The 24354-nt window shown below is 41.8% G+C and overlaps 5 protein-coding genes across 6 annotated transcripts; 2 read left to right on the forward strand and 3 right to left on the reverse strand.

Moving 5' to 3' along the window:
• Positions 1-38: 38 nt before the first annotated feature.
• On the reverse strand, positions 39-1323 carry LOC114427946 (uncharacterized). The gene is made up of 5 exons (XM_028396193.1): positions 1213-1323; positions 1052-1107; positions 896-970; positions 711-794; positions 39-622 (listed from the first exon to the last, which is right to left on the reverse strand). Exons 1-5 carry the CDS (start codon positions 1247-1249, stop codon positions 83-85), a joined length of 792 nt encoding a protein of 263 aa, XP_028251994.1. The 5' UTR covers positions 1250-1323; the 3' UTR covers positions 39-82.
• Positions 1324-1798: 475 nt separating this feature from the next.
• wdr20a (WD repeat domain 20a) lies at positions 1799-7665 on the forward strand. Its single transcript, XM_028395993.1, has 4 exons — positions 1799-2063; positions 3737-3919; positions 4174-5532; positions 6612-7665. Exons 1-4 carry the CDS (start codon positions 1800-1802, stop codon positions 6663-6665), a joined length of 1860 nt encoding a protein of 619 aa, XP_028251794.1. The 5' UTR covers position 1799; the 3' UTR covers positions 6666-7665.
• Positions 7666-9019: 1354 nt separating this feature from the next.
• On the reverse strand, positions 9020-12955 carry mok (MOK protein kinase). Of its 2 annotated transcripts, none has more exons than XM_028395882.1 (12): positions 12685-12955; positions 11590-11704; positions 11145-11234; positions 10984-11054; positions 10826-10904; positions 10705-10753; positions 10441-10619; positions 10230-10331; positions 9964-10137; positions 9665-9824; positions 9384-9581; positions 9020-9147 (listed from the first exon to the last, which is right to left on the reverse strand). In XM_028395882.1, exons 1-12 carry the CDS (start codon positions 12866-12868, stop codon positions 9070-9072), a joined length of 1479 nt encoding a protein of 492 aa, XP_028251683.1. In that variant the 5' UTR covers positions 12869-12955; the 3' UTR covers positions 9020-9069. The 2 variants fall into 2 exon arrangements, with proteins under 2 accessions (XP_028251683.1, XP_028251685.1); XM_028395884.1 differs by lacking the exon at positions 12685-12955 and adding an exon at positions 12256-12413.
• An 82-nt stretch (positions 12956-13037) lies between these two features.
• nemf (nuclear export mediator factor) lies at positions 13038-19851 on the forward strand. The gene is made up of 32 exons (XM_028395125.1): positions 13038-13211; positions 13342-13410; positions 13604-13706; positions 13847-13972; positions 14072-14220; positions 14303-14370; positions 14464-14553; positions 14680-14753; positions 14841-14911; positions 15004-15079; positions 15185-15325; positions 15436-15644; positions 15738-15908; positions 15981-16044; positions 16177-16265; positions 16346-16449; positions 16539-16601; positions 16698-16810; positions 16903-16960; positions 17035-17093; positions 17164-17284; positions 17363-17558; positions 17640-17682; positions 17760-17809; positions 17909-18050; positions 18140-18217; positions 18325-18543; positions 18777-18812; positions 18895-19001; positions 19079-19122; positions 19215-19294; positions 19522-19851. Exons 1-32 carry the CDS (start codon positions 13153-13155, stop codon positions 19597-19599), a joined length of 3150 nt encoding a protein of 1049 aa, XP_028250926.1. The 5' UTR covers positions 13038-13152; the 3' UTR covers positions 19600-19851.
• A 571-nt stretch (positions 19852-20422) lies between these two features.
• klhdc2 (kelch domain containing 2) lies at positions 20423-24274 on the reverse strand. Its single transcript, XM_028395126.1, has 14 exons — positions 24154-24274; positions 23372-23667; positions 23206-23285; positions 22995-23112; positions 22785-22897; positions 22501-22585; positions 22310-22393; positions 22145-22225; positions 21996-22054; positions 21726-21835; positions 21560-21632; positions 21398-21485; positions 21274-21326; positions 20423-21184 (listed from the first exon to the last, which is right to left on the reverse strand). The coding sequence occupies exons 2-14, from the start codon at positions 23648-23650 to the stop codon at positions 21061-21063; spliced, it is 1347 nt and encodes a 448-aa protein (XP_028250927.1). The 5' UTR covers positions 23651-23667; positions 24154-24274; the 3' UTR covers positions 20423-21060.
• Between the last annotated feature and the right edge of the window lie 80 nt (positions 24275-24354).

Here is a 24354-nt window from a genome sequence, read left to right on the forward strand (position 1 = left end):
TACAAATAACTATTTACAGTAGTTCAGTCCGCCTTAATTCTTTCTAAGGGATTTGATGTCATTTCAGTCAGTCTTTGCCCTCTTATTCGTCCTCCATGTTGACAACACACTGCCTCTTTCTTTGCCCCAACTCCACCACGTCTGCCCCAGGGAGACCCAGCTTTCTCTTGTAGAGTGATGTAAGGTGACAGGGGCTGGGGGATTTCTCAGAGGAGCTCCTGTCCACTGGGGTTTGGGGTCCAGGTGTGGAGGATCTTGTTGCGTGTAATCCTGAATCATCAAGTTGGAATTCTACATCCATGGTTTGGGGGTGACCAGCAACCGTTTCACTTGTGGGATTTCTGCAACAGTGCGAGGACAGAGTGTCCAGCTCAGAGTCACTTCCACATTTCATCTGCACGTCCAAGAGATGTTGCTGCTCCATTTCAGAACGTTTCCCATGTTTTACCACATCTCTGAGGGCAACAGGAGCAGGGTGGTGAAGGATGAATCGCCTGCCGCGTGAGAGCCTACATCCTGCTCCAACACATTTCGCCTGCTGCCTTATGTGTCTGCTGGAGACACCAAAACAAATGTCTGACTCATCGGTATCCTCAGAGCTCCCATCATACGGGTCCAAAAACTACAATTATAAACACAAATGTGTTGATACACACACAGGTGATGTCTCTGAAGAAGTAAGGATGGAAAGTAGACAGAGGAACGCTTACCGAAGAATAACAGCCATGTTTCACTGCAGGCTTATGTATTATTCTCCGTGAAGTCCCACTCTCTGCTGCACTGCTCACACATCCCTACTCACAACAACCAGGAACTCAACCACTTGATGGGATTTGCATATTCCTAATCTGATCACTGTGTCAAATGTGTGTGTAATGTTCAGATTAAGCCATACCATAGTGCTGGTGTCTGACCATCTTGGACTGATTTCTGAGTCAGAATCAGTGCTGGACTCCACTTTACACATCTCCTGGAAAACAGATGTTACTCCAGACATTCCACATGTACACACAGGAGGGCAGACATTTTTTTTTAAAGAATCTAATCTTACCATGTACTTGAAAGTAAGGTGGTCCATGTTGTTGGGTGCAGGTCTATCACTGTGGTCTAAATGCAGAAAAAAATATAGTGCATGTTCATTCTTTAAATATTTACAAATATAATTAAATGATACACTTCACAAAAACACCTTTGACTAGAAAACACTGATACCTGCAAATGGACGCTGTCTTCTTCTCCTATTTGCCATGCCATATGACGCGTGTAAGCCGTTTTTTTGCTCGATAATAAAGTGAAATACTAAAAAAGTGTTCCTGATAATGCGGACAAGCGTAATTAATCATCCAGCTACCAGGTGCATTTCAGCATGGAGCAGCCATGTGGCCGCAGGTGAGGACATCTCTGTCCCGGTTTTAAAATTTGCACAAAATATTACGTCCGGTGATTGTTTTTTCAAAATAAAGGTTAGACCTGCGGTGCTGCAAACGGACCAAATTAGTGTTTTATTTTGTTTTTATTAAAAAAAACAACAAAAAACAGATTCATGTTTTAACTTTTAAACTATTGTTTTGTATTCCGCATTAAAAATGTGGTTAGAAAACATATATTTTACAAAATATTTTACTCTTGTAAGACTGATATTTTATTTGGAAGTACAAAGCAGGGAAAACTTTTTAAAAGCTCCAGTGAGGCGCATCCACCCCCCGCAATAGTTCCTCGGTAAACCGATGGGGGGAACGGTAGAGTCGGAATACTCGCTTCCATCCGTGCGTAAGATCCGGCCTGGGGGAAAGGGATGAATGTTAATTTCAAAGATGGCGGCGGAGGGAGGAGGGAAGGAGATGAACGAAATTAAAACTCAGTTCACCACTCGGGAAGGTGTCTACAAACTCCTCACTCACTCCGAATACAGCCGTCCAAACAGGGTGCCTTTCAACTCGCAAGGCTCCAACCCCGTCAAGGTCTCCTTCGTGAACGTCAACGACCAGTCGGGCAACGGCGACAGGATCTGTTTCAATGTGGGCCGTGAGCTCTACTTCTACATCTACAAAGGCGTTAGAAAGGTAGCGTGCTAACGCGGCTAATGTCAGCGTAAATCCACGATACTGCAAGTTAAAATCCACCACTGCTGTTTTAAGTTGCTAGTAAAGTTTAGGCTTGTGTGTGCTTTATTTGATAACTCTGACAGGTGCTTGACTTTGAAATTAGCTGACAGCTAGCTAGTTAGCTTGAAGCTATGATGAAGCTAGCCTACTAGTTAGCTAGCCAGCGCAACTTGCTAACATTAGCAACCCAGAAGCTACTCCGAGGCCAGGGGCTAAACTCCGTGCACAGTCCGTCAGACTGTTATAGTTGTAGTTGATTGGAGAATTTAGGGGCTGGATAAAAAGCATTGGGGTGTACTTGACGCTTTGTTACGATTGAAGTTGTTATAAATGCTTCTGTAAGACGGGTATAGTTTATGATGAACTGTCACTGTCGTCAACTGACAGCTTAACGTTCCCACCCATAATACCTGTCGGCGTCTGTTTGACTGACCGTTGTCGACAAGTCACAGTGATACAGTTTCAGAGTAAAGACAGTCATTTTACCAGCTAGCTAATTGCTGCCGTCATCCTTTTGGTGTAAATGCACTCTGCTCTTAGCTTGGGGATGTGTCCGGACAGCATCTATATCCTAAACAAACTAAGCTGACTTTACTTTTTTTGTTCTGTCAATATACGGGATATGCTTCGTAATAATGTAGCGCTGTAGTCTAGATATACAATCTGCGTAGACTTTTATTTACTAGCAAGTCTTCCGGTTATTGAAGGACCCCTGGCAGTGGTGTATACAGACAAAATGAATCTTCTTTTTCTGGTTAAAGAGAGGCTGGGCATCAAGTGAGAATCATAATGTTATTGGGTGACATTTCGTTATTTACTCTCCACATGCTGGGTATTCATATTGGACCATAAAGCAGGTTTATGTCAGTTTAGCTGACTTTACAACACAGATTGCTTAATGCAGTAACATGTGAGTGTCATGTGTGTTGTCATTACAGTATAAAGTAGGTACAGACTGGCAGGAATTAGAGCAGTTCAGCTAAACTTCAGTGAGCTAGGAAATTACTCTAATCATTCAGATGGATTATAAATAATGTTTGAGTCTTTTTTTTGTAAATCTAAATGATGACTGTTGTTTTGAGTAAAGGTTACACCGGCTGATTATGAGTGTTGTAAAGTTTATGCCCCTCGTTTATAGAACAGTAAGCCTTACAAGACATTGTAGGGTTAAAATGCTAAAACCTCTTCTCAAGTGTTGTCCTTGTTGTGAGGCATAACATCTGTGGTTTCTGTGCTTTTATACCATCTAACAGTAATGGAGGAACCACTGAGTCATCATCTTACACTCAAAGAATTTTCCGTTCCACCAGTAGTGTGAACTGTAAATCATTAACAAATGGATTGAACTGTCATTATACTGATTATCAATGGTCAATGCCCTCTGGTTAGTTAACACCGCTATAATACCTTTTCCCTGACACCCTAAAACAACAAAGGTCCTATGGCTAACATCAACCAAAAAAGGAATGCCATTATTTATCTGAGTTCTTCCTCTGTGCGGTATTATGTTGTGTTGAGTCACTGTACGGTTTAGTTATTATGTTTAAGAAGCCTGGTTCTAAAAGCATCCAGCGTTGATATTTAAAGGTTACTTCCCTTACTTCATGTGCATTCATTCTCTTTCTGTCTAGGCTGCTGATTTGAGCAAGCCCATAGACAAGCGTATTTACAAGGGAACGCAGCCCACATGTCATGACTTCAACCACCTGACAGCCACAGCAGAGAGTGTGTCCTTGCTGGTGGGTTTCTCAGCAGGACAGGTACAGCTCATTGACCCCATCAAGAAAGAGACAAGCAAGCTCTTCAATGAGGAGGTATGTCTCATAAGGAGTCACCTGATTCTAGATTGCTTTGTGTGTGTTGGTAGTGTGTTATCCAACCCTACAGCATATTTTTAAGGCGATAACCACAAGAGAATTGTTCATTGTTTTTTTTGTATGGCATTCAGTGTGTGCAGAACTTGAATTTCAATATGATACTCTACTGACTTTTTTTCCCTGTCTTCCCTTTTCCTCTGTTCTCCATTCCTATCTCTCAAACTTGCACCTTGTTCCCTCCGTCCTGGCAGAGATTAATAGACAAGTCCAGAGTAACGTGTGTGAAATGGGTGCCCGGTTCTGAGAGCCTGTTCCTGGTCTCTCACGCCAGTGGGAACATGTACCTGTACAATGTGGAGCATACCTGTGGCACCACAGCACCCCACTACCAGCTGCTCAAACAGGGAGAGAACTACTCTGTCCACACGTGCAAGAGTAAATCCACACGGAACCCTCTCCTTAAATGGACAGTTGGCGAGGGGGCTCTAAATGAGTTCGCCTTCTCTCCAGATGGGAAGTTCCTCGCCTGTGTAAGCCAAGACGGCTTTCTACGGGTGTTCAACTTTGACGCTGTCGAGCTTCATGGCACCATGAAGAGCTATTTTGGTGGCTTGTTGTGTGTGTGCTGGAGCCCTGATGGAAAGTACATAGTTGCAGGTGGAGAGGACGATCTAGTGACTGTGTGGTCGTTCTTGGACTGCAGAGTCATTGCCCGAGGTCATGGCCACAAGTCATGGGTGAGTGTGGTGGCGTTTGACCACTACACCACCAGTGTGGAGGAGAGTGACCCAATGGAGTTCAGTGGCAGCGATGAGGACTTCCAGGATCAGATGATCCACTTTGGACGAGACCGGGCCAACAGTACACAGTCTCAGCTTTCCAAGCGCAACTCCACGGACAGCCGGCCTGTTAGTGTCACGTACCGGTTCGGCTCAGTGGGCCAGGACACTCAGCTGTGCCTATGGGACCTCACTGAGGACATCCTTTTCCCTCATCTTCCACTCTCACGGACACGGACACATACTAACGTGATGAATGCTACCAGCCCTCCTGCGGGTGCTACAATAATCACTAACACCTCTAGTAACACTACTAACGGAAACAACAGTGGTGCCAATACTCCTGGCATTAACTCCCTCTCTACTACATTACCACGCTCCAACAGCCTACCCCATTCAGCCGGCACCACCACCACAACAACAACAACGACAACAAACAACACCAACAAGGCTGGCAGTGGTGGTGGTGGAATTGGCAGTGGTATTATGGACAGTGCCATTGCGACAGGTGTGAGTAAGTTTGCCACACTGTCACTCCATGATCGGAAGGAGCGCCACCACGAGAAGGACCACAAACGCAACCACAGCATGGGTCACATCAGCAGCAAGAGCAGCGACAAGCTCAACCTGCTGACAAAAACCAAAACAGACCCTGCAAAGACTCTGGGCACTCTGCTGTGCCCACGCATGGAGGACGTGCCCCTCCTTGAGCCCCTCATCTGTAAAAAAATAGCACACGAGAGACTGACTGTACTCATATTTTTAGAGGACTGTTTAGTGACTGCTTGTCAGGAGGGATTTATTTGCACATGGGCGAGGCCAGGCAAAGTGGTAAGTTCTTTCTAATGTAGGAAATGTGGGGAACCTTGAAGTGATAAAGTTATGTTTGCCATCCTTTAGCAGTTAAGAAATAAGATATTCTGAAGGCATACAATAAACTGTGGACATTGAAAAAGCAATTTTAGCTTTTATAATCTGTCACTGCAGGCAGCAAAGTAACATATCAGACTTTGTTTAATGTACGGCTTTCCAATGAAAGACACATGCCTAAGTTTCAGCTATAACCTCTGCTATGGTAGGAGACATTTCTGTATAGACATGGCAGATGTAGGAAGCTGGTAATCCATATTAAGTGTGTTCATTGGCTCATCACAACCATCCCACAATGCATAGCAACATAGCCAAAAACATCATTTGCATACACTGATATTTAGGGTTGGGTTCTAGTAGCTAATTCCCTTTCAGTTGTTGTTCTTTGTCATTAAATGTCTTCAGATTCATTATGCTAAAATACCTTCAAATCTCTTACTAAGCATTTATCTTTCATACATTTAGCTTCTTTAGCTGAAAGACATAAACATGTAGGTGAGGATAGCAGCTCTAATTAAGGTTAATTCTCTAACGATTCAATGGAAACTGTTGATTGATTTTCTTTTGTGATAAAATGAATCCCGACCCTCCTCCCATTTCAGCTTTTATGCAAGTGTCCCTGTATTTGTCCGATGAATCTGCAGTTCCTCACATGCTTAGAGCTTGGCATGCTACGCTCTTATATACACTTCCCTTTTGTCTGTGGTTTGAGAGATTTTTGCCAAGATGAGGCACATGATGGTCTGGATCTGAACCAAAACTAGAAGTCTGAGTTATAGTTAGTGCTGCGACACTGTTATTTCTAAATGGTCAGAGTTAACAAACGTTACTAAAAAACAAATGAAAGTGCCTTGATCATAAAACCTCTCAAAGACAGCACTGGTCTCACTGTATGCTAAGCATTTACTTTGCATAAGCTTTTAATTTTATGCAAGGGGTATGGAAAGATGAAGCTAAATATCAATGAGCTGTTTGTTGCTTGACTCTGCTACAGTATGTGGACTTTCCCAATGCAAATCTCCTTGTTTTCCTTTTTTCAGGGTTTATTGTCATCCCAAAACCAAGCCAGCTCTCCCAGTGGAACAGTAGTATAGCCACAATATTTCTGCTGCTAAAGAACCCTGCAACCCAGAGTCTGATGCTGCTCATCACCCTGCAAGCATTGCAAGTTTTCCTTTTCTTTTATACCCCCCCCCCCTCTCCCAGTTTTGTTTGTTAATGGCTTTTCTGTTGTTTTTTTGTTTATCACTCACTTGACCTAGAGGAGGAATGGATCAGGAAAAAGTGCGGTGCTAATTGTTCTCTGGAGTTTTAACACTTTTCTTTTTGAAACTTTTGTTTTCATGTCAGATCTCATCCAACTGTTGTTCTCACTGAAATTAAGGCTTGGCTTTGTTAGATGCAACCCAGACAATTGTGGCTTGAGATTAAAGGGATAGCTCTTTTCTTGTCACGTAACCCGGTGTAACCTCAGGGTTATCGACTAGAACATGAAATTTGGAAGAACTATCCTTTTATGACCAAGTGGGTGAGCATCTGAAAATTTTGCATCCATCCACATTCACCCACCACTACTGTATTTTCTCGAGTAGAATCTCCCCATCAATGACTTTGCACTGATTTTTGTTAGCTATTTTGTTATTTGTTTTTATAACTACTCTAATGGAACAGAGAAAGAGGGTTGAGGACTGCCTTGTTGCACTCGGCTTTAACATCCTCAGTCTTGAAATCTGAATCTATAAAGCTGGATGCTGCAATCATAATCTTTTTAAAGAAGAAAAAAAAGGTTTGCACTTAAATTAGTTTATTAGAAGAAAATGGCTTTACATTTTTGGGTGTGCTCAGAACTCACAGATGGCTAATACAGTAGGTGAAGAAGAAAAAAAACTATTAAAACCTTTATCTATTGAGCATTTATTTTAATATTATTTCAGATTCAAATCTGCTCTGTATCATAATGTGTATATTGTAATTAAATGATTTGATGGGGGCCTAAGCAAACTACCATTACTCCAGTGGAAGTTTTGTCATTGATAGTTATATTTCTAAAGCCTAAAGTATACATATTAATAATATTAAAAATAATCTTGAATACATCGTTTGCCGTTCTTTTTCGTGCACCACCTGCCGTACACTGTACAGCGGTTTATCAGTGGACTCTCCTCATCTTGATGTTGGTCTTTTTCATGCATCGGCCTTCAGCTTTATATCCACCGATATTTAAGTAAGAAACTTCAGGTTCATCCAGGGAGTCATGTTTGTGTCTGATTTTTATTGCAGATTAATGACAACACTATACAAATAATACTTGGTACATTATTTTTTTGTCTGATAACGAGTCACAATAACCAACACAAAGTGAAGACTGGAGTCGCAGCCTGTTTAGTGAGCTCACAGCTCTGAATAAAACAGTACTTTTTTAAGCCACAGTGCCTCCAGCGACGGGGTATACAGGTGCTGGCCAAGCAACATTCTAAACATAACATTCAAATATCTGAGACTTCTTAAGCCTCAGTCCACATTTAGCAATCTCTTGGCATATAATTACAGGTGTTTTTGCTCAAAGGACAGTTCTGTTTACAACAGGGTCACAAAATGTGCCTTTAAATTACAGTTCCAGACACTGTTGTAGCTCAGGACAATTTTATGTAAGTGTTTTTTTTTGTTGGACTTTGAACATGAAGACTGTTGTTCTTAAAATAGGTTTGTCAGCAGGAGTTAATTTATGGTTCATGGAAATGAGCAAGAGTACAGTTCTTATATACGGTGAAGACAACCCTGACCCTAGGAGTGTTTCAGGTTTATTGCTCCATATAGATCTTGTTCTTGTTGGGTAGATTAATCTCCACCCTGGTCATGTATCCTTTTAATGTCTGGAAAATTATAATTGTTCCTATATTGTATTAACTAACATGATTGAAGATGTTTGCAGCAGTTCTTTGTCCACATGGTGCAGCTTTTATCAGGAAACAAATGATCTGTTGGGCCTAAAATCTCTAGTCATTTGACAGTTACAGTTACTTTCTTTATGGTCAAGTTAGGTGTGTCACATGAATTTATCACTCACTTCCAATTCTTAAGTTTCAAAAGAACTCGATCATTTGACTCAAAGATGCAATTTTATAGAACCTTAAAAACTCCAATGGACTGTCTGATTGTTAATTTACAAGAAATGGTGGTCGCCAGTAGTAAAACACTGAAGTATTGTATAGCTTAGCTCGAGAGATTGAATTTTAAGAACTCGTAAACGTGTAACCTGACTAGATCAAGTTAGAAAAATGTACACATTCTTAATCAAACATTATATTGTTTGAGTGGAGATCTCATTGAATCTCCTAGTTAACCTGTTGTGATGACACATGTATGGTGTTGTATTGCATTCTCAGATATGTTTGTGTTTGCAGATTTCAACATCAGGCCTTTCAACATGTCTGCTCTCAGTACGTTTGTCCTGTTGTACAAGGCATTTTAAAATGTAACACTCAGTGTTGCCGGCTTTTAGTAGCCTCCATGTTTCCTATCCAGAGGTGGCATATAGTAGGTCTTGAAAGCTGCGCGCCGTGACTCATCCCGGGGCTGTGAAGAGAGGAAATGCAGCCTGAGTGCTAAATCAAAGCCCTTCAAGCCCTTTAAATCACTTCTGTAGCTATATTAATGTGATGCTTTTGTTTTTTTTAAACATAGTGAGCACTTTCAAAACATCTGGTTTAAAAGGAACCACTTAGCTGTTTTTCTGCAGTACCCCAAGCAAATGAGTGAAGGATTCATGAATGAAAAAAAGGCTGACGTCTGTGTAGTGCTGCTGTGTTTACCTTGGCCAACTGTGACTGGCACTTTTTGGACGTGATGGCTGGCAGTGTGCCTCTGTGAGTGACAGAGAATGTAGGCATAGTGGAGACGGGGAAGGAGATCTGTTGACCTGGTACGACCATGTTGAGCTTGGGCAGCTCTGTTGGATAGTGAGGGACGTTCCGTCTGATGAGGGGATCTGCTACATGCTTAATGTTGTGCTGAAGAGAAGGGAGGATATCGGATGAACTTTGGAATTTCACTTCAGGTGACTTAAATAGTAGCCAGTGGAGTTTGAACTTACGCTGATTAAAGGCGTTTGTCTGGTGTGTCTTCCTCTCAGTTGTTTGCCAAGTCTTGTTGGTCGCCAGATATGCTCCAAGGAGTTTTGGATCACACTGCTGCCAACTCCATCCAAAGTCCCAGAGCCTCTGTGAAGGGTATCTGCTTTCTTTTCTGCCATCCTGGGAAAAAAGTATGCCATTGGAGCTAATCTGTGCACACTGGATTTCAGCTGAAGGGCAGCCTCCGCAGTTCTTTTTTTTTTTTTCAATATAGAAATGCAGTCTCCACTAGCTGTTGCAGAAACGTCAACCGTTTTACCTGATTTCCCTGAAGTATGTGTGTCTCAGGGCTGTTTCTGCAGCGATGCGTTCATCTGGGTCATAAGCAAGCATCTGATAGAGCAGAGACAGAGCTGGAGCTGGGCAGTTGGGGATTAACCGAGAGATACCAGTTCCTTTCTTTAGGGGGAAGTTGAAATGCATCGCTCTAGACCTGCAAGACAGTGATTGACAAGTGTTTTTTTAAATACTTAACATTCATGTGTGACAATCCATCAACCAACATGTCTGAGAAGGAAGACCTACTTCTTGAACTTCTGGAGAAGAGTCTGATCTGGTGTCCCCAACACATCATGGATCTTGGCAACCTGGTCCAACTCATTGGATCCAGGGAAGAGAGGATTCAAGCTGAAACACCAAGGTACACAATGAGCTGAGTGGTTAAAACCTGCATGCATTCCGGGGCCTTCTATGACAGGTGAGATGCTGTACACCCCTCCCCCTCCTGCAGTGATACCTCATTATTTCAAAAAAGACACAACCAGCGCTCCAGATGTCCATCTTCAGGCTGTAATATCCATCAGTGAGGAGGCACTCTGGGGCTCTGTACCAGCGTGTGGAAATGTACTCTGTGTGCGGAGGCTTGGAGTACACGCTCCGACATGAGCCGAAGTCACCCAGCTTCAAAACATTTTGCTGCAAGTTGAACAAAAAAATAAAAATACGTTTAGGACTCAACATTAAAATTCCTCTGGTCCTTTCTAAGCAAAATGACTCTTACTTTTATAAGAATGTTCTCTGGCTTCACATCTCGGTGAAATATCCCACAGCTGAGAGAGAAAGAAAAGTTTCAGCATACATGAATGACTTACGTGAAATGTACGTGTTTCCTTATTATTAACCTGTGCATGTGTTCAAGTGACTTGCACAGTTGGTACATGTAGTTCTTCACTGTGTGGTCAGGTAGTGGTGTTTGTCTTCCTGCAAGAAGGGAGGGACATACACTGTTAGTTATAACATTATGACCACAGACAGGTGAAGTGCGCCTGTACAAGCTTACCTTGTATGAACTCATAGATATTCATTTCCATCAGCTCACATATTAAAGACACAGTTCCAGTTTCTTTGTCACTAAAGAAATGTCATAGATTAATAATTTGTCATATCACTCAAGTTTATTAATGGCTGCATAAAAGTCAACTCAATGGCTACAGTACTCACAAAATCAGTTCATGTAGTTGAATGATATTTGCATGTGGGCTCAGTCTCTTCATTGCCTGGACCTCCCGCAGGTTGTTGGCCTGTTCCAGACTTGGAGAACAATGTTCATAAAATACTACATTATGTTGTGTCAAAGAACTGGAGTATTTAATCTGAGAGTGCTGCAAATGAAAAATAATGAACCTTCCACAATAAATGAACAGATTCAGAGCTACAAACCAGTGCACGGCCAACTCACATTTCAAGCACTGACAGCTATTGTTGCTTCATCACTACAAGGTCAGCGGCAGAGTAAGCTGACATCTAATAGGATACTTAAAGCGAGGGGGGTGTCAAGCTGCTGACTAAGGTTTCATGGGTCCATATACAAAGCAGTATGGGGGGAAATCTACACCACTGATTGCCTTGTACGCAGTATTGGAAAGCATGTGCATGGAATGCATACCTGTTAATTGTCTGCTTCATGGTTTTACATGCGTAAAACTTGCCATCTTTCAGGTTCTGGGTCTTCACCACATCTGAAAATGTTCCCTCGCCGATTTTCTTGATTATTTTGTAGCCTGCAAGAAAAATCATACTTAGATTTACAAAAGGGCAAGAAACTGTATACAAGCACATTTTTGATGATGGTGGCTGGATGGTAGGAAGTGGATCATCAGACAAAGACAATGATGATTTTATTTCTATACAAAAGTGTGGTTTCTGATTCGTAGGGGGCTGCACCTGATGATTATTTTCACATTTCCCAATCTCAGTGTCACATTTTTGTCCTTTTGTTGCCTACAGTAACAGTTTTAACACAAGTTAATGTACATTTTGGCATTTATTGATATAAATCTAACTTTAATTTTGCATATACTGACATACTGGAATAACTGCATGTCTAAAACAAAGACTGATTGTCCTCTGCTGTTTGCAAGAGTTAAAGACATGCGAGGTCAAACATTTTTAATCACTCTTTTCTCCAAAACACAGGTTAAAAGTTTATATAAAGGACAGGAGGTCTTTTTTTATATCAATTCCTAACGATCAGCACATAAAGTAATTTGTCCAAAAATCTCATCTGCGTGCGACCGCCCGTCAGCCCTGTCACCGCTCCGCTCCTACTTACACTGCATTCCTTTGCGTATTCGCCGCCGCATATAAGTCCTACATCCATAACCATCACATCTGGACCGTACATTTCAATGTTAGCGTTGAAAGTGTGATTTTTTTGGACGCATCGAGGTGTCAAAAGTCGTCTCATATATAGGTGCTAGCTTAGCTCCGCTAGCCAGCCCTGTTAGCTGACCGTCGCCTAGGTAACGGAGCACGCCTTCGCCCTCCACTCTGACCTGCGGAGGAAACTGGAAACTCCACCTGACTGTCTGACTTCTTCCCCCAGCCACATGAAACGTTTGCAATGAAAAATAAAAACAATGCGGCATAACATCAGCTACGATGTCAGCAGAAATACCAGTCAAGCAGAATTATTCACAGCAGGCCCAGATGTTTTAAGGCGGCTGGATCTTTACAGCTTCATTATTTATTATCTTCTTACCTTTTTTCCAGAGGTGGGTGGTGACCATTTGCTCCGTTGTTTTTTCAGAGGGTTGCGGGTTGTTGTTCTGCATGTCCACAACATTTCCCCGGTTATTCCAGGCCGGGTAAGGTGATGTTTTGCATGCATTTCGAAGACTTGCCCTGTTTTTCAGGTCAATAAGCCAGTTGGAGTAGTGCATCATTGGTGCACATTTAATAATAAGAAGCCTACCATGAGCTTAATCATTTACAGAAACAATCCCTACGAGAGGTAGGGAGCATCTCTTCCACTTGTGTGAAAGGCGTGGACAGGACTGGCTCAATTTTGCGCCCTATCGGCTTCCGTTGAATAGTCTAAGCTGCGCATGCTCAGTAATTCTTTGCATGTTTCTCTTACAGGTGCTCCTGATTGTGCTCTGGAAATGTGAATGTTTTACTTTAGCTTTTTAATTTATGTTTATGTATTGTAGCCAGGAGGGAAGTCACCATGAAGACAAGATTCACCACTGTGGACATCAGGGCGGTTATTGCCGAGATAAATGCCAAGTACGTTAATGGTGTTAGGCTAAGCTAACGTCAACTTTAGCCTGGTGTGACTGCTCCAGCCACGGCTAGTGTACATATGTTTACAGATGTTAGATTAATCATTTATCAAATGCGCCTTCTTTTTTTACAGCTACATTGGCATGAGAGTAAACAACGTGTATGACATCGACAATAAGACTTATCTCATCCGGCTACAGAAGTAAGAAAACCTACCTCTGAACGTTTCACTGTAATTGTAACACAATGTGTTTGACGGTTCCTGTTCTCCATCATCTTGCAGAAATGTATCCATGTTGAACACTTCCTTTACAATGAATTAACAAATGCAGCAGAATTACTTTTGTTGTTTTCATATTGTTGTATTAAATTCCAGTGCTGTGGTGTGTTCTCAGGCCTGACAGCAAAGCTATTCTCCTGATTGAGTCTGGGACTCGTATTCACTCCACCGACTTTGAATGGCCCAAGAACATGATGCCTTCTGGTTTTGCGATGAAAGTAAGAACAACTAGATAATGTCCCTGGTAAATATTGGATTAATGTGGTGTACAGATCAGCACAAAGATTTGATCCACATTTGCTTCTTTTTGGATTTGTTGTTGTGAGCTGAAAAAATAAAATGTAATTTCTCTTAACAGTGTCGGAAACACCTGAAGACACGCCGACTGACCGAGGTTAAACAACTTGGGATTGACAGGATTGTTGACATTCAGTTTGGTTCAGATGAGGCTGCCTACCATTTGATCATTGAACTCTATGACAGGGTAAGAACACACATCCAGCACTGTTCAGATCATACCAACCCTCACAAAAACAGTGCTGCCTGCCTGGATGTTTGCTGATGTGGCCATGTCCGTTTTCAGGGTAACATCATTCTTGCAGACCACGAGTACACCATCCTGAATCTGCTAAGATTCCGTACAGCAGAAGCAGAAGATGTTAAGATTGCTGTGAGAGAGCGGTACCCTGTGGAGAGCGCCAGACCTCCTGAACCTCTCATCAGTTTGGAGCGGTAACAACCTTTACATGTGATTACATGGTTATGACTGTATGAGCAAAACCTCCACCATGACCATTTTTTTTTGTTTTCATAGACTCACTGAAATCCTCAGCAAGGCACCGGATGGAGAGCAAGTGAAAAGGGTCCTGAACCCTCACCTTCGTAAGTGTCCAAGTGACAGAGTTTCTTTTCATTTGATTTTCCCCTAATGTTACACACAAAGCTAAACTATCCTCTGCTTCCTGTCATCTTAAGCCTATGGAGCCACACTGATAGAACACAGTTTGATAGAAGTTGGACTGTCGGGTTCTGTCAAGGTTGACAGTAAAGTTGATGCTGTCCAAGGTATAGTAGGAGTTGGAGTAATGTGAAACTTCTGTAAATTTGTCCTGTTACTCAATTTATTTACCTGTAAATACCTGTAAATACCTGCAATTTATTTACAGGTAAATAAATTGCTGTTTTTTTCAGTTGCACCTAAAATCCTGGAAGCCCTGCAGATTGCAGAAACATACATGGAAAAAACTGGGAACTTCAGTGGCAAAGTAAGACAGAGCTGTTTCATAGGTACTGTTTGTTTTGGGATTCTATAAGAATTTTGTTCCAGTCAAACTGTGCTTTGTCACACAAAGGGGTACATTATTCAAAAGAGTGAGAAGAAACCAAGTTTAACTCCTGGCAAACCCAGTGAAGAACTGCTCACGTATGTTTTGCGCTTTAATATTTTGGTTTATACAGTAGTCGCGTGTTTTTGTTTGTGGTTAATTAGTTCATGCAAATGATGTCTCCTTACAGATATGATGAGTTCCATCCATTCCAATTTGCTCAGCATTCAAACAGCCCTTATTTGGAGTTTGATACTTTTGACAAGGTGAGTATGAGCATTACTGCTTATTTCCTTCATTTGAAGAGAACACCGAAATGAATCCCTTGTGTGAGAACAACTTGACTGATTCAGTGCAATCTCCTCATGCAGGCAGTGGATGAGTTCTTTTCTAAGATGGAGAGTCAGAAGATTGACATGAAAGCCTTACAGCAGGAGAAGCAGGCTCTGAAGAAATTGGAAAATGTGAAGAAGGATCACGACCAGCGGCTGGAGGCATTGCACCAAGCACAGGTTAGCAGCATTCTAGGTGTGACTGGCTAAAAAAACAGCTTGGTTGAATAGTGAAATTAAATTTTGCTGCCGGTTCATCTGACCTGAATCTCTGTGGTTGTGTATTGAAGGAGGTGGACAGGTTAAAGGGTGAACTGGTTGAGATGAACCTGCCTGTGGTGGAGCGGGCCCTGCAGGTGGTGCGCAGTGCGTTGGCCAATCAGGTGGACTGGACTGAGATTGGCATTATTGTCAAGGAAGCACAAGCTGCTGGAGACCCTGTGGCCTGTGCCATCAAGGAGCTGAAGCTGCAGACCAACCACATCACCATGCTTTTAAAGTGAGGCCATCACTCAAACAATCCAGATGAATATGGTTATCCTCTCCCCTCAGATATAGTCAACGTCAGCTTTTGTTTCTCTTTCTCCTTTAGGAATCCTTACATTTCAGAGGAAGACCTGGAAGATGAGGAGAACAAAGTGGCACAGGAGAAAGGGAAGAAAAACAAAAATAAAGACAAAGGACAGAACAAGAAGCTGCAAAGGAACAAGCCCATGATTGTGGACGTGGATCTCAGCCTGTCAGCTTACGCCAATGCCAAAAAGTAGGTTTGAACAGAGTTATGCACTAAACGAATGACGGGGGATGAACTTGTGTTCACCATGTTTGTTTTTAGGTACTATGACAGCAAACGCAATGCTGAGAAGAAGCAACAGAAAACGATTGAAGCAGCAGATAAGGTGAGAGGGAACCCTATTTATACGCCTTATAACTGCCTGTCTTTAAACAACTGCATTTCCAAATGCATCATATTTTTATAGCTCAGCTCTGAATTTTCTTTTAAATGTTTCTTCAATTTATTTTCATTGAAGGCTATGAGGTCTGCAGAGAAAAAAACACAGCTGACGCTGAAAGAAGTGCAGACGGTGACCACCATTCAGAAGGCCAGAAAAGTCTACTGGTGAGACACATTTACCGACCAGTTAATTATTCAGTTTGTGGGTAGTCTTGTCTCAGTAACCACACGTTCCTTCCTCACAGGTTTGAAAAGTTCTTATGGTTCATCAGCTCCGAGAACTATCTCATCATTGCAGGAAGAGACCAGCAGCAGAATGAGATGATAGTAAAACGCTACCTCCGGGCCGGTATTTACATGTCTATACATGCCTTACAAATGACCTTTTTTTTATCATGTAGCCGGTTTGTCACAACATGTGGTCATTTCCTTTGTCAGGTGACATTTATGTTCATGCTGACCTCCATGGAGCAACAAGTTGTGTCATCAAAAACCCCTCCGGTAAACTTCAACATGTGCCTTCACTGCTCAGCTGAATCCATCCAGTTAGCATCATTCACATACTCATTGTTTTCCTCCCGTTCTCCATCTCTCCAGGGAATCCAATCCCTCCCCGTACCCTGACAGAAGCTGGCACTATGGCGGTGTGCTACAGTGCAGCCTGGGATGCCAAGATTATCACTAGTGCCTGGTGGGTCCATCATCATCAGGTAAGTCATAGACTCTTATGTAAATTACATAGACATAAACAGTCTCATCAGTGTCATATGTTTATTAATGAAGTACATGTCCATGTCTTCAGGTGTCTAAGACAGCTCCCACTGGAGAGTACCTGACCACTGGAAGTTTTATGATCAGAGGTATGAAACACTTCAGATGGGAACACGACTCTAATGTTAGACACAAAGTTTAAGTTTCTGGATTTTCTCTCCAGGAAAGAAAAACTTCCTACCACCATCTTACTTGATTATGGGCTTTGGATTTCTCTTTAAGGTAAATACAGTTGCGAATAATACATTTTATCTTGTATATAAAGTTTAATCTCTTCTTCTGCTTCTCACAGGTGGATGAGCAGAGTGTGTTTCGGCACAGAGGGGAACGAAAGGTGAAAACCATAGAGGAAGACATGGAGGATGTCGCATCCAGAACAGCCGAGCTGTTAGAGGAGGGAGAGGAGCTGACGGGTAGGAGGACAACAATCTAGATATTATGTTTGTAACAGTTGTGTTCAGGTGCTGACACTGTTTCTGTGGCCTTTTCAGGAGATGACAGCAGTAGTGAAGATCAGGGTGAAGACAAAACAGAAGATGGAGAGAGCAAGGAGGCAGATGGGGTTGGGAGTGACACTGAGGAGCGTGCAGCAGGAGGGATGGAGGTGGAGGAAGAAGACGGTGTTGAGGAAAGGAATTTCAGCTTCCCAGATACAACCATCTCCCTCTCTCACTTAAAACCCAGCAGGTAATATCAAATGTTACCAAGCAATAAAAAAACATAGAAAGGCCTTCCTGGATGGAACTGATGGTTACACCTTTTTTCTAGGAGCACTCAGAACCCTGGGTTCAAGAAAGAAACACCCACTCAGGTAGTTATTATGTTTTTAATTAAGTTATTTAAAAATCACAGTTTACTACAGATCGTATACTTATAATTCCTCTTCAGGTTGAGGTGGATTCACAAGGAAAAAAACACATGACTGCCAAGCAGAGAAGGCGAGTGAACTCATCAACTCACATTTAAACCTTTAAGTAAAAAGAAAAAAAAATATTTACATTGCCGCTTTAATGCACATTCAACGTGTCCTCTTTCAGAGAAGAGAAGAAGAAAAAGCAGAAACAGGAAGGTTTTGACACAGAGGAGAAGACTGAGATTTCATCCCATGGATCAGCAGGGGATCCGGGGTCCAAAAGTGGAGGAGGCCCCTCCCAGCAGCCACCGAAGAGAGGTCAAAAGGTTGAAGATGAAAACTATTCTGTGTTTCTAACTGCATTGTTCTGTGTGTTACAGTGTTATTAAACTTTTACTGTGCTGTTGGCCTTCAGAACAAACTGAAGAAGATCAAGGAGAAATACAAAGACCAGGATGAAGAAGACAGAGAGCTGATGATGCAGCTGCTTGGGGTGAGGATGTATAAATGTGTTTAATATAAATGTGTCTGACCCTGATGTGTTGTCATTTTAATGTACACTAACATAAACATAACATTTAAACTGCTTCTCTCCCTCAGTCAGCCGGTCCTGTTAAGGAAGAGAAAGATAAGGGGAAGAAAGGAAAGAAAGGGAAGGGGAAAGAGGAGCCTGTCAGGAAACCGGCCTCTCAGAAACAACAGCAGAAGCCTCGAAATGCAGAGACTGCAGTGAAAAAAACAGATCAGACAGAAGGAGCAACGGAGGAGGAGGAGAGGCAGCCTGCAGAGGAGGGAGCTCCTGCAGAACAAGAGGACAAGGTAGGTGACAACACTGACTGAGGGATCCAATCCATATAGACTATGGGCCAGACGAGATGTGGTACCACTCCAGCTGGCAAAGGTTGCTTATACTTTTTGAAAAGACACGTCTGTAGTCAACATTTTGGTCTGGCTCGTCTGACCCATGGACTAATAAGAGAATGTACAGATTTCAGAAGAGTTGAAGCATGTGTATTTTCCCTTTAAGTCATCAGTGTTGCCTTCTTTTTCAGGAGGATGAAGCTGACCCAGACAACCCTGGAGCAGAGGTAGGACTTTAATCTAAATATTTATGTAAAAACAAATGGATTCTGTAGTAGAAAGACATCTGAAATGCTCTGTGCTCCACAGGAAGCAGAGACCCTGCTCACCTCTCTGACAGGCCAGCCTCATCCTGAGGACGTGCTGCTGTTCGCTGTGCCAGTCTGCGCTCCATACACAGCCCTGTCCAACTACAAGTATGTGCAGTTAAAGCTTTTGATAAAAGACGAAGGGATGTGAGCTAATAGACTAATGAAGGATTTGTTTTCCACAGACACAAGGTGAAGCTGACACCTGGTTCTCAAAAGAAAGGAAAAGGTAGGTCCAGACATTCCTTTCTAAAATTAAATAATCTAATCGTTATTTTGTATTTTCACAGAAAAAGAGATAATTTTTTTTGTTCCTACCAGCTGCACGCACAGCTGTATTCAGCTTCATGAAAGCCAAAGAGGCCTCATCCAGAGAAAAAGACTTGTTCCGCAGCGTCAAGGTAAAGAATGTCTAACTGTACTGTAGTCATTTAAATGCAAATCTCAGTTTGTGTGTTAATTCGTAAAGGTTGAAATGAAATTGACAATAAAATGATAATCAAATTGTTCATTGTTTTTTAAGTTAAGTTGCTGATTATTTTCATTCCAGCTTGTTAATTTTAAAGGTCGGCTACTTATTAGCATTACATTGACATATCTGGACTGACCAGGAAATTCTGTGTTGCAGGATTCAGACCTCTCCAGAAACATGCCAGGAAAAGTTAAAGTGTCTGCTCCAAACCTGCTCGCTGCCAAGAAGAAATGAGACCTGAGAATAATTTACAGTATTTCACCAGCAGTGTATATTCCATTCAAAGACCTGTTTCCCAACATGAGGATGGCAGGTTGCTTGTCCGTTATTATAATTAAAGATTGATTATTTGCTGGCCAGCAGCATGTAAACAAGGCTAAGACCAAGTGTAGGGTACATGTTTATTCTTTGAATACAAAGTATGCTTTGCATCCTACAATAAAAAACACCAAGGTACTTTGTGCAAACCAGGCAAGTACAAACAAAGCCCTACTGACATGAGGCATTTCAGTGCAATGTGGCTCGACATCCAGTATACACACATATGTTACATTATTGATTCAATTAAACTGAAATGCTACAAGAGCTACTCGGAACAGTTTAAAGGCTTTCGAAGCCTCGTTTAGAACATAGAACCCACATTTCCTCACAAATATATAAATTACTCTATGTACAAATAAAAACTACAAGTTAACATTTCTGTGGCTCCAGAAGAGAGTCCTGTGTAGCATAAAGCACTAGTTTTAGGTCTGTGAGAACTTGAACAAATCAAACACTGTGTGCCAATGATTAGTTACAGTAATCATTACAGCGAGAAACGGCCTAAAACTCCACAGTTAGAGCAAAACCCATTTTATACCACTGTAAAAATTAAATTGAATCTATCATCCACAGTAGAGGGAACAGTTTTACTGTGTGGCTTAAATGTGTTAATGTTAATTCAGATCCAAACTACGGTAACTCCAGAAATACAGCAGCTTCAGGTTCCTGTGCGGAAATGGCTGAGAATATTTTATAATTATGTTCTTATTCTTTAGCTAATTTGGGGGACGGTAGCTTTTCTCTTGTCCACCTCTCTGAAACTACAATCTTACTTAAAGGAACCATCTATTCCTGTAGACTCAGGAATAACCTTTCCTGTTTTGTTTTTTTCTTTCAGTGGGTTTTTCACCTGAAAACTGAGCAAAGGTTTTCTGTCCATAATGTACCTTAAACTTTAAGAAACCATTAAAAATGTCTTTTTTAAGCATTTGGCATCTTCATTAGAGCCATCAAAACTTTTTATAATTTTGTGTCATATAGTCAGTTGAGGTTACAGTAAGGACAGAAAACCATGCTATCACGATCACGACCAGGTTTTTCAGAAAAGAAAAAATGTTCAGAGAAAAAAAACATTTAAGGACAAGCTCTTTCAAACATGCCATCTTAGCAATAAGTTAAACATTCCCCAATACTACTAGCCTCGTAAAAACAAACAAAACAGGCCGATAAACATCTTTGTGTCAATCAGGACACTCTTCCAACACAACCCCCACTGTTCACTATTGCTTAGATTTTTTCATGTTTGCAAGTATCCACACGCATCAAACTAATGCTCTAAAATGGACAACCTGCTTTAAGAGAAGCACTTATCTCTTCCAGACTTACGTTTTTGTCCCATAATCGACGGAACGAGTTTACCAGCCTCCTCTTCACCTACGAGCCCAGTGTGTTGACACGTGCCATTCTTTGCTTTAGGCTGTGCAGGAGGTGTTTAGGCAAGCAGTCCCAATAGGTTGACAAACGCTCCCTGTGGTGCAGAATGGTCTCCATACAAAACCTGAGAGTGGGAACAAAAATGCATGAGAATAACTGAAGAACTTTCTTTTAAGTATAAATTTACTGCAGGGAAATATTACTTCTACTCACCGGACTAACGATTTAGGCTGAACATTGAAAACCAGTAACTCGTTGCTGTGAGCCTGTCAAAAAATTAAAATAAAATGAATTCAAACTGTACAAACTGCATGCATAACTACAGTGTGCAGCTTACAGCTCTGTGATGAGACAACAGGTTGTTGGCACACCCTCCAAACACAAACACTTCTCCATCAGGTCCAGAGCACGCTGTGTGCCACAGCCTACAATACACAACACATTCTCATTAAGCTAAAAGGAGACACACCAAACACTTCAAATAGGATAGGATAATCACCTGGGGCTTTCTGTGTGACTGTGTTTGAAAGGCTTCCATTCATTTTTGCTTACACAATACAGCCAGGCATCACCTGGCAAACAAGATAAGAGCATCTCTGTGAGATAAGGCCCCATTTTGAGGGATCTGTAATTGCTTGCTACCAAGGGTCAAATGTCAGACTTACTTAATGTCTCTCTGTCTGTGGTGAAACCTCCAAATAGGAAGATGTGGTCTGGTGACACAGGAGTAAAGGAGTGCCAAGATCGGCCCACCGGACCCTGCTGGGGAACGCTCCTGCAGGAAGGCAGAGGGGATTATCAAGGCAGAGACGAAATAAGCACAACGCAGCCAATGAAAAGGTGCAGAGCAGAGGGTAACTTATGATAACAGTGCCAATACTGGATTCTCCAGAAAGCGTAACACAATGAAGTGTGCACATAGAAAATACACTTACATTTCATGCCACTCCCATGTGTCCAAGTCAATATAGTACAAATCGTTTAGTCTGAAGTTCTGTGGACAAAAAAAAACATTTTCAAAATGTTTAATTGATTCTTGAGTAGGCATATTTAGAGCAAAATAATCACTATTAAACTCTTCTACCTTGTATCGTCCCCCAAATACGTATCCTCTGTTACCAACAGTGGCGCATGCATGAGCTGCTCTGGGTGACGGAGTGTCCCCCTGCGTTAGGCCATCAGAGAAAATTCAATGTTGTAAGAATAAACACTATGATTCTTGTTCCATTACAAAGGATGTTGTTTTTACTGTTGTAATTGGCTGGCTCCACATGGATGTCTCCAGATCCAGGATGTGGATGTGGTTGTTCCAGCCCCGCCCAGGGCTGTCCCACTACAAAGGAAACAACGGCATGTTATTTTATTTAACTGTAACCCTGCAACCAAAGCAGCATCTTTATAGAGGAATATATATCTGGAAAATAACTTTGGTTAACAGACCATGAGAGAAGATGATTCATCATACTCGAACGTTCCTCGATGAGATCCCTGTGGAGCATAGCCATAGCCTCCAAAAAATATTAGCCTGTATGAACACAATACCACATCTTTTAGTTAATTCAGTTTTTTAGTAAATTGAGGTGTATATGAAAAATATTTTACTTATCTATCTATCTTTAGCTGGTTTGATTTTACATGGAATGACCCCAATGTTATAACTACTCATGCAAAGCAACTAGGAAAAGAAGAGGAGGAACTCATTTAAAGAAAAGCAGCTTACTGACCTGTTTTTCTGAACCCAGCATCCTAGCTTGTCCTTGCATGATGGAGGAAGTCCTTTAAGATCCTTCATTTCTTCCCACACAAGGTTGGGAGCTCTCAGAGGCAGACGGTAGATCTATCCAGCAAAGCAGCACAGCACAAAACAAAGGCTGACATGGTAACAATTAAAAACAACACAGGATGGTTGGAAGTGTTCTTAACATTAAATATACCCTGTTTGTGTTTCCCCTGGCGTGATGACCTCCAAAAAGGTAGAGGACTCCATCAACACATACTCCACAGCTGCCTGACATCGATGTGTGCAGGTTACCTCCGGCTACATGTTTGTTCCTATGAACAGTCGGGAGACATTTTTCAATTCTCACATTTGAGTAAAAATGATCAGTAAGAGTGGCAATCAGCCTGGAAATTAGATATTCTCACCATACTCCTGACTCCATGTTGTATGTCCAGATCTCATTTCTTGGCAGATACAAGTCAAAAAATCCATGGTTTTGGGCATTCTTGTACAAATGAGAAATACAAAGTCATTTGGTAATAAATATGGACAGAAAACCAAAATGTGATCAACAGCAGTTTACAGACTTACCTTGTATCCACCCCACACATACATAATGTTTCTGTCAACCACTGCTATATGACCACTACGCTCAGCCGGGGTGTCCAACTCAAATGATTCTGATGCTTCAGTATCCAGCGACTGTTCATCCTCCACCTCCTCCTCCTCTTCTTCCTCTTCCTCATCCATATCGTCATTCACCACCCAAGCAAACACCCGGTCATCTTCATCTCTATCTGAGTCATTGTCATCCTCTCCACCCAGCTGATCTCCCATGTCCTCCTCCATGTCTGCCATTCTCTCTGCCATGTCAGCCTCACCTGCCGCTAAATAAAGCCAGAAATTAGACAAAGACAAATCATTTAGGTAAGTAGAGACAGAAGTATCCAATTAGTATTGGATTAGTACAATGTTTACACTAGATTCGTACAACTCATGTTTTTGTTAGCATAAATTCATAGCAGCAGATCATACCTTAGCTGGAAGCACGATTACTGCTGACCTACTTTGCTAGCTTAACTATTTAGGTTAGTAAACCATCGTTAGCTTTTAGCATATCTTCTATGCATTAGGAAAGACGAATAGTATAAACTGTGCGTTTGATAAAATGCACTGTTGGTTGGGCTAGCACACACCTAGCAGCTGTTCGTGACCACGGTTAGCAACACAGCGTTTGTAAACATAAAAATGACAAACATTCTGACAGTTAGCGGCGAGTGCTGTTATTAAATTATAGTTTCGGAGTTCATGTCGACCTTAAACAAGATGTAGCTGCTGTAGGTAAAATGTACTTGCACTTGTCAAGCTCTTACCCTTTTCTAAAATGTTTGGCTTCCTGCAGATTTCAAAGCACTGCTATTTATGTCAGGTCAACACAAGCGTTCCGGGGGCACGGCCGGAAGTAAGCGACGACTGGAATCCGCCATCTTAAAAGGCTCGGCATGAAACAAGGTGGCTTAGGTGGTTCCTACTGGTTTTAAAACCCTTACTATTTGAAGCTCCTATAAGCGCAC

The sequence above is a fragment of the Parambassis ranga genome, chromosome 22 (genome assembly GCF_900634625.1).
Source record: "Parambassis ranga chromosome 22, fParRan2.1, whole genome shotgun sequence".
In the NCBI taxonomy this organism is placed as follows: Eukaryota; Metazoa; Chordata; class Actinopteri; family Ambassidae; genus Parambassis; species Parambassis ranga.